This window comes from Myotis davidii, unplaced genomic scaffold, assembly GCF_000327345.1.
Source record: "Myotis davidii unplaced genomic scaffold, ASM32734v1 scaffold889, whole genome shotgun sequence".
NCBI classification, from domain to species: domain Eukaryota; kingdom Metazoa; phylum Chordata; class Mammalia; order Chiroptera; family Vespertilionidae; genus Myotis; species Myotis davidii.
In genome coordinates, this window is record NW_006299519.1 from 683,765 (window position 1) to 693,784 (window position 10,020).

Consider the following 10,020-nt stretch of genomic DNA (forward strand, 5'->3'; position numbering starts at 1 on the left):
ACCCCCATTAATCTCTTCCAGCTCACTCCCGTTACCCCCTTTCACCCCCGCCCCTGCCCAGGCCCTCGCTACCCCATTATCTGTGCATGTATGCATACACATTCATTGGTTGATCTCTTTCCACCTACCCTCCCCTGCCTTCTAAGTGAAATAAGCCAGTCAGAGAAAGGCAACTATCATATAGTTTCACTCATATGTGGAATCTAAGTAACCAGATAAACTGAGGGGAAAAAATAGACCCCAGAGACATAGAAGCATGAACAGACTGTTGAACCTCAGAGGGAAGGGAAAATATTTTAATTACCAAATACCCAATATTACCTATTCATATACCATGTGTCTCTGTAGCATCTATCCATTCATTATTTATTTGACTGTATCCATCATCTGCTTTGACTCATTATTTAAAAAAATAAGTTTGCCTGTGTCACTTGAAGATTTAAGCTTCAATTCTTTTAAAATCCTTTAAGTTGTTTATATAGTTGGGTATGTCATTCAATATCTCTAAGTTTTGTTGTTGTTGTTCATTTTACTAAGGAACTGTTTTACCCAAAGTAATTCTTCTTCCTGATATTTCTAATATTGCCATGTCACATAAACCCGAGGTTTACAGATGATTCATTTTTCAGCAACAATACTCATTGCAAGAAATTTTTATGCACTTAACACAAAGAGAACAGCTGATGTTTCAGAGACATTGCCTAAAGCTGTCATGGTGAGGGATAAACCTTAAATAGTCACAGCTTGTCAGGGGAGGGTGCTCTCTGCACTGGAGTACCTTAGGTTTCCTCCCATCACAAATCATTGCCAGGGGCTGCTCCTGCATGGGCATTTGCATACAGAATATATCATCTTCTTCCTTTCGCAGAGTACTAGGATGAATACATGGCCACACTCAGAATAGCAACTTCAAATATTAATATGAGTTTAACCTGAAACAATTTTTTAAAAATATATTTTATTCATTTTTTACAGAGAGGAAGGGAGAGGGATAGAGAGTTAGAAACATCGATGAGAGAAACATCGATCAGCTGCCTCCTGCACACCTCCTACTGGGGATGTGCCCGCAACCAAGGTACATGCCCTTGATAGGAATCGAACCTGAGACCTTTCAGTCCGCAGGCCGACACTCTATACACTGAGCCAAACCAGTTAGGGCGAACCTGAAACAATTTTATACCAGGTTTTTGTTTCCATTTATTAATTATTCTTCCTTCACCATTGTTGTATCTTGAAAATTTTCCAGCTTACAGAAAAATTGCAAGAATAATACAATGAATATTTGTATATCCAACATCTCAGTTCACCAATTAACATTTTGCCATATTTGTTTATCACTCTATGTATGTATGTACACAGGTTTATATATATGTACATACACATAGTGTATGCATGTGTGTGCACACACCTACATAATATATATATGTAAGCACATGTGTAATTAATACATATAAAATAGTTTCTAAATGAACCTTTTGTGAATAAACCATGGGCCTCATGATTCTTTACCAGAGCTGGGATTAGGATGAGGTGAGTGAGGCAGAAAATTTAAAGGGTCACCAAAAAAACTCATTCATCAAAATAAATGTTTTAGTGCAATATTTTAAAATTCAGTGTTAAATAAAAAAGCCTGTGATGACTATAACATTAAAAATTTTAAAGAGAAGCTGTTGTTTGTTTTATCACCCTGCATAACTGTACAATGATAATAGTGTTTCCAATCGGCCTGCGGTTGTGGGACATGTAGCTGTTGGGTTTTAGAAGAATGACAATGGCTTTCAAACAGATTGGGCAATATGGGCTTTATATATACTCACGTGTTTTGGTTGTAGAGCTTGCATTAACTTTTTGATGCAAAATGTGCACATAGGGGCACACATGTCTCCATTTGTATCATGCTCCCACATGGCCCTGCACTAAACACTTCAGTGTGCATCTCCCAAGAACACAGAGATTCTTCTATATAACTTGGTGCAGTGACCATAAGCAGGAAGTTTGACATAGATGTACTATGATTATCTGATATACGTCCATTTTAAGTTCCCATGATTGTGGCACTGATGTCTTTTATGCCTTGTCCCCTGTCCCCCCCCCAAAAAAAAAAATCAGGATCCAGTAAAAGCTTATGCATTACATTTAGTTATCAAGTCTCTTTATTCTCCTTTCATCTAGAAAGCCTCCCCCACTTTGTCCTTCACACCATTGACATTTTTGAAGAGTCCAGCTCCATTGTTATGTAGACTGCCTCTCAATTTTTATTTGCCTTTTTCCTCAATACTTCATCATGCCAGATTTTTAAAAACATATCCTTGTTCGAGTCTTATTGTACAGCTAGATGGAATAGGAATGAGTGACTGCTTTGTAATGAATGATGTTGCTTTTTAAAAGTAGCAACATAAGATATCTCAGTGTGCAGAGCCAGTTATGTGAGAACAACTGAAACAGATGGGATTTGTTCTGGAAAAGTAGTTCATTCCAAATTATCAGAGGCAATGTATTACTTTTAGGTTTTAGAGATTTTGTGCTAGAAAAATTGCTGACTAAAATGACAAGGGGTTTCAGCTCCTGGGCCAGCTTTGGCTGATTGGAGGTGACATTCAAGGCCTCCCAAGGCCTCAAGAGGAAAGAGTCACCATTAATAATGTCTGCAATGGACAACTAGATGAGGGGTGGGGATGAGGATGCGGCTAGTGTTAGGACTGTGTTAGATAAGAAGTGATTGTGGCCTTATGCTGCTGCAGGCCATAATTCTTACCTAACCTGGGCCAAGTTTCCTGAACATGCAGACATAAAACATCGAGGACTGACTAGAAGTTGGTAAGATTGTTTTCTTGTGGCTCACTGTAACTATTTTTCTATAAGCACAGCTCATACTTACGTAATTCAACTCTATCCTCAGACAGATCTTTAAAAATGCATGAGCTTCTATTGTAATGGTTTTCTAATTTCCAACTAAAAGAACTGTTGTTAAATGGTTAAAAAAATTAGTTCCCATCCTCTAATATTTACAAGTATTGATCAACATTATAAATATAATAAGATTAAAAGCTGATTAACTCCCTCTCAGGTACTAAGGGAACAACCTGGAAATCTTCTTTATTGTCATTTTGGACAATAGACTTAAATTTGAGTATGGAACAACCTTATCTTCTTGGAATTTAATTAAAGGTAAATAAAGAAGCTGTACTATGAAGATTTTACTCAGAAAGAAGGGTGATGGCATCCAGCTCCTCCATTATGCCCCTTTGTTAACTCCTTGTCATACAGTCTAGTTGAGAGTAAATTTCTCTTTCTTTTCCAAATGCATGTTTTATTGTTCTTCATATCTTTCCTGTTGGAGTAGTGAACCATGTATATGCTAATGGACTTCTCAGTTAATTCTGCAAGTAGAGCTTAAGGGCAATTTGGCATTGCTGATCTCAATTTTAAGTGGACACCCTTCTTTCAAATTGAAAATTTTATTGAGATCATTGTAAATTCACATGCAGTTGTAAGAAATAATATGAAGAGATCTCCTGTGGCTTTGCCCAGTTTTACTTTTGCAAAACTGTAGTATAATATTGAAACTGGGCACAATGAGTCTGAGGTCGCCTGTCACTACTTGAGCCAAATTAAGCAGACAGGGTTGAATCATATATGAGTGTTTATTCCAATAATGCCGGCAGTATGGGAGAGCACTCGGTCACTCTGGAAATTCAGCTCTGACCCCTCTTGTTGGTTGGTTGATTATAAACATAAGAAGAAGAAGATAGCTACGTGCAGCTGCGAGCTGCAAAGTGTAACATGGAAAGGGGAGGATAGGGTCTGCAGCCCGGCTTTCAGGAGCTCAAAGACTGATAACAAGGTAGCTAATCTTCTATGATGTTACAAACAGATCAGCCCGTTCCTGGGACCAGAGCATGGTCAGCATTCCTGAGAAAACTGGAGGGGGTTAGGCTCTGGCAACAGCAACAAAATCAAATCATGTCCTGTCCTTGTTCTGTTCTCAAAATGTATTTCTTTTCTGAATAATGGACCCATTGAGGCATCTTATCTTTTTACAGCCTTGTTTCGTCCTCCGGCTTCCCAGGGTTTGTAAAAAAACTTCTCCTCTATAGTTAGTAAGGTGAATAATTATTAGACAACTGTGGCTCTATTCTTAATTACGTGCCCTTCCCCACTACCAATATCACAACTAGGAAATTATTCTACTAATAACACATTCTACTAATCTCGTTCAGAATTCTTCATTTTGATTTGTACTCCTGTGTGTGTCTTTAGTTCTAGAGAAATTATCACGTGTATGAACACACCTTTGACTCAGTATTTCCACTCTTAGGAATCTCTCCTCCAGAAATATTTGCATGTGTGCACAACGCTGCATGTAAGGAAATAGGGACTCAGTATTTTTGTTATCCTATATAATAGAAGGGTAATATGCAAATTGACCCTAACAGCAGAATGACTGGGAATGACTGGTCACTATGACACACACTGACCACCAGGTGCTCAATGCAGGAGATGCCCCTGATGGTCAGTGTGCTCCCACACGGGGAGCTCTGATCAGCCACAAGCCAAGCTGACGGCTGCCAGCACAGTGGTGGTGGCAGGAGCCTCTCCCACCTCCTCGGCAGCGCTAAGGATATCCGACTGCAGCTTAGACCTGCTCCCCGCTGGCAAGTGGACATCCCCTGAGGGGTCCCGGGCTGCCAGAGGGATGTCTGACTGCCAGCTTAGGCCTGATCCCCTGGGGAGTGGGCCTAAGCCAGCAGGTGGACATCCCTCAAGGGGTCCCAGACTGTGAGAGGGCACAGGCTGGGCTGAGGGACCCCCCCCCGAGTGTACACATTTTTGTGCACCTGGCCTCTAGTCATAAATAAAATGGTAACATTCTACCTTCATCTTTGGGAAATGATAAAATACTTTTGGAACAATATGGGATACCTCCAGTGGTGACTAAAAACAGGGACGTGGTTCTATATGCTGAAATGTAAAGAGCACCAAGAAAAAGAACTATATGATAATACTAGAAACCTGTTACAGGAGGATTCCTGCAAGCATAGGGCTTCCTTGGGCTGATCGCGCCGCCCAGCCCCTCCGCCCAGGGCCGCAGACAGGGGTCCCGGCTGTGGGCGGGGCTTAGGCGGCACACGGGGACCTGGATGGCAGCTCACGCTGGCCCACCCTGCCTGCAGTATGCAAATTAGCCGCCATCTTTGTTGGCAGTTAATTTGCATGGCTGCACACAGGCATCCCAGCTGGGGGCCGGGCTTAGGCAGCATGTTCATTCCACCAAGCCCCTCTGCCCAGGGCCGCACACGGGGATCCCGGCTTGAGGCAGGGCTTAGGTGGCACACAGTGGCCGGGTGGCGGCTTGCACTGGCCTGCCCTGCCTGCAGTATGCAAATTAGCCGCCACCTTTGTTGGCAGTTAATTTGCATATCGCACTGATTAGCCAATGGGAGGCATAGCAAAGGTATGGTCAGTTACCATGTTTGTCTATTATTAGGTTAGATAATTATAATTATGTGAAAATTACAAGGGGATAAATGTATATGTATACATATGTATACATGGAAATAAATGTATTACGAAATATAAATGACTCTCAAACTGCTAACAATGGCCACCATGTTTTTCAACTGAGGATCCATAAGTCTGAAACAGTGAGGCTACTCTGCAATTATTTCACAGCCAGACTCTGCTTGATATTCACTCAGTCTTCCCTGATGGGGAAGCAAAACTCGCTTCTGGAAGAGGAGTAGCTGGAGTCTAGGGATGCCCGTCAGCTGGAACCAGCACCCAGAGGTGCGGCAAAGCAGGGCATATCTGCAGACACATGTACAAAAAGCAAATATTTTGTAAAGGCAAGATTTCACAAACTAAAACTTTATAATTAACAATAACATAGCAGGCTTCTTTCATGCCCCCATGCCAGCCAGCAATTCATTTTTCAATAGTAACCATTAATTATTTACTTAGAAGTTAATGTATAATGTGTGGAGGAAGGGTGATATAGGGCATTTAATGAAATCCTTGCAGTTGGAAGGAAGAAAATAAAAGTTCTTTCTAAGTTTGCATGTTTATAACATATAGACACATTTTCCCATAAGAAACTCCCAGAAAAATTGAAACCACATGTGCAGATGGCCAGGGAGAACTGGGCATGTTCAGAGGAAGGGAGAGGGAGAGATAGAAACATCAATGGTGAGAGTCACTGATGGGCTGCCTCTTGCATGCCCCCTACTGGGGATGGAGCTTGAAACCTGGGCATATGCCCTGACTCCAGCAGGGGAATGAGGCTGCAGCCAGGAACAAGGTTTCCTTCACCCCCACCCTGTTCCTTCGCTCTCCAAAAGTTACAAAGTGTGAGTTTCCTTCCTGATAACCCCAAGCCTTCCTCACTGATTGGTCTCAGTTTTAGAAAGGACGTGACATCAGCAGCTTTATATACTTGGGGCTAGGGGGCTGTTGTGGGCTTTAGCCAGTCTCCAGAGAGCTAGGTGGTGCGTGTATCTGAGTGTGTGTGTGTGTGTGTGTGTGTGTGTGTGTGTGTGTGTTTGTGTGTGTGTGTGTTTTGTTTTTAATTCAAATGTGATAAAATCTTACTACCACAGGTAGTACTCAGATTACTGTGCCTGTTCTTTTCTCTGTTGCAGACGGTTATTCCTACCATCTGACCAGGACGGTGCAGCTCAGCCAGCCACAGCACTGGAATTTCCCAGGAGCCGGGGGAGCCTGGAATTTGGACTTTTCCTGACCAACTGAAGTGGAACAGGGAGCTTGACTGACCCAGGAGAGCACAATGGATCGCGAACCACCAAACAGGATTGGCAGCAAGCCCTCAGGTGTAGGAGACTTTTCTGCCACCAGGTTTCTCTCAAATCCAATGATGGGAGGTGAGTCTAGGGGTTGTGGAATCAGAGTGCTGGGGAGGTTGGTTAATGGAGAGGAGAGAAGAGGGCTGGGCAATTTTAGTGGCTCATTAGGAGATATGTCCACGGGGCAGTTTGCTAGGCAGATGCACACGGCTTGCTAGTATATATTCTTTACACGATTGTTCAAAAATGTGTCCAGCATTATCTGCAGAGTCCTATAGACCATAGAGAGCTGTCAGTGTTTATTTTCTGGTAAAAACTTTAACTCCAAAGGTCAAATATATCACATTACATTGGAGGTTTAAAAGTTACTTATAAATAGAAACATTTTTTACTGCCAAAACATTTATTAAGAAGTTTTTGGTATTTGGAATTGACATGGGGCTGGGTTAATAAAGGATGTTCAAACATTGAGCACTGAAGTGATTAATTCACTTTAAAAGGAACCTTGCCAAGATGGTGTGGCTCAGTGGTTGAGTGTCGACTTATGAACCAGGAGGTCACGGTTCAGTTCTGGTCAGGGCACAATTCCAGGTTGTAGGCTCCATCCCTAGTGGGCGGCGTGCAGGAGGCAGCCAATCAATGATTCTCTCTCATCATTGATGTTTCTGTCTCTCCCTCTCCCTTCCTGGCTGAAATAAATAAAAATATATTTAAAAATACAAGGAACCTTATTTTTAAAAACTTTGGAGACAAATCTTACAGGAATGATTATCACCTGTTAGGTGGTGTCTTTGCTAATGTATAGAGTCTACACCTCCAGGAAACAGTCGTTTCCTGTGAGAATTCATCAGGTTCCTGCTAACTGAAAGTATTCTGAAAAAATGGTGGAGGCATTTGAGAAAAGATTATTATATCCAGCACCCTGGTAGACTGCTCATAACACTTGCAATCAGTAAGCAGCGACCCTGCAGTCAACTAGAACTTATTAATTTCTTACTATATAAGTGCCGAAAGGGGGAAAAACCCGAAGTAATAAGACACAAAATGCTTTTCCTCTGAATTAATTGAACAGATAAGACTGCTCATTCATTCATTCATTCATTCATTTTTCCCATTTTGCATGTAAAGTAAGCAGAACACTTAACAGTGAGTGGGATTTAGATCTGCAAAGGCAGAACTGGATTAATCATCTGGGTTGAGCATAGACTTGGAGCAGTAGAAAGCAGAGTGGCACCGAAAATCACTTTTTAAAATGAATTTGATAATAGTAAACCGATAGTAATATGGGAACCATATTAACCATAGTAAACCAATCAATATGGGAAAGAATCAGTAATTTAGTGGTTGACTTCCATAGGATTATTTTACAGTTAAGTATTATGTTTATTTTCATATGAGAGAGAGATGACAAACACTTTCCACTTTTGAGGGTTTCTAAAGGTCCCAATCCAAACCCTGGTTGGGGCTGGATGAGTGGGGTGGGGGTGGACAGGTGTAAGTATACTTCAAAATACAATACTTAAAAAGTGAACACAGCCCTAACTAGTTTGGCTTAGTGGATAGGGAGTCAGCCCGTGGACATAAGTGTCCCAGGTTCGATTCTGGCAAGGACATGTACTTTGTTGTGGACTTGATCCCCAGTAGGGGGCGTGCAGGAGGCAGCCGATTGATGATTCTCCCTCATCATTAATGTTTCTTTCTCTCCCACCTCTCTGTAAAAATCAATAAAAATACTTAAAGTGACCACACTGTCACAACTAGAATTCAGAGATTCTTAGAAAGTCTAGTGAGAACAGGTTTGGAGAGATGAAGCCCAATAATGAAACTTCAAAAGGTAGGTGGCAGAGTTAGCTTATGAGGCAGAGAATTGGGAGCCATCAGTGATTCTGGAACAGGGATCCAGCAATAATCAAGACTGGTAGCCATAATCAGGATGGATGATGGTGGGATCACGGAAAATTCTTGCGCTAACCCACAGGTTCTCAATCTCTCGTGCACCAGCATCCCCTGGAGGGTGTGATAAGATGCAGAGGCTGGGCCCCACCCCCAGGGCTTCTGATGCAGTGGTAGGTCCGGGATAAGGCTGGGAATCTACATTTATAAAAGGTGATGCTGATCGTGCTATTTGGGGACTACACCTTGAGAACCATTGCACCAATCCAAGCATGAACCTCACATTTGGATCAAACTTAGAAATGACAGAGAAAGGGAAAATAAGAGTGATCATTTAAAAAAAAAAGATAAATCAGTCTATGTTGCTTCATTAAATATTAGGGCTAAAGGAGAGAAAGCATCCCAAATTGTAAAGTTTTCAAGCCTAAATTAATGTCAGATAAGAGGGCTAGACAAAAGAGAAGTTGGGAGGGGGAGCTGCTTGGTAGCAGAATGAGGAAGGGAGATCTGTTTTGACCATAAAAGTTCCAATGGCCAATGCACAGCCTGATGATGTGGGACTGAGGCTGCGGAACGATTACAGGGCAGGCTCTGAATCGCATAGGGTAGGAATGAACCTAACCCAGTGGTCGGCAAACTGTGGCTCGCGAGCCGCAGGTTCCCGACCACTGCCCTATCCTATCACGTTCCAAAGACTGAAGGCATATGTTTCCACTCTCTTGAAGCATCTCTTTTTTCCGCCTTGACCTTGCAAAAGGTTTATTAGGATGGAAACATTCATGCTTCTGTTGGGATTCACTGGGGGGCTCTCGGAGCTTCTTTAATAGCTCTTTTTAGAATGTACCAATTAGTGCATTTTAAATCTCTTCTGAAATAATGGAAATTTAAAAAATGATTACAGAAATTACAACAAAAATGAAGTGGCAGCCTTTCTAATGTGCTGCAGGGTTTGATGGAGACTCAATTTGAAAGAAAGGTAAGTTTAATGGCACTAATTGGAGGACTTATGCAGTGTTTTTGTTAGGACAGCTTCCTGCCCCATTTTGGATCTATGGTATTGCCACTGACCTCATTTAGTATCTATTTTTTGGTGGTAAAACCAATAGACCCTGGCTGAACAAACGCTGGGGAAGAATCTTTAACATACTGGTACATCAAGGGCTTGGATAATGTGTTCTATACTGATAAAGGCTCTTGAGTTTCAAAGAGTTTGGGGTCAGTGGAAAGGGGATTGTGACCTTGAATCTCCCTTTCTTCCATAGTCTCCTACTGTGAGCATCGCCCATGTTCTGGTAGGAAAATGTCCCCTTTCCCATTGATTTTCCTC

At 41.9% G+C, this 10,020-nt stretch overlaps 1 protein-coding gene across 3 annotated transcripts in view; it reads left to right on the forward strand.

Moving 5' to 3' along the window:
• The first annotated feature begins 6,444 nt into the window (after positions 1–6,444).
• ASB9 (ankyrin repeat and SOCS box containing 9) overlaps positions 6,445–10,020 on the forward strand; it is a 20,309-nt gene continuing 16,733 nt past the window's right edge. For 2 of the 3 annotated variants that reach the window (XM_006775221.2, XM_015571436.1), the window contains exons 1-2: positions 6,445–6,485; positions 6,639–6,878. In XM_006775221.2, coding sequence (XP_006775284.1) covers positions 6,785–6,878 — 94 coding nt within the window. In that variant the 5' untranslated portion in view covers positions 6,445–6,485; positions 6,639–6,784. Of the gene's footprint in view, positions 6,486–6,600; positions 6,879–10,020 lie in introns of those variants that run through there. The other variant, XM_006775222.2, reaches the window with a different exon arrangement.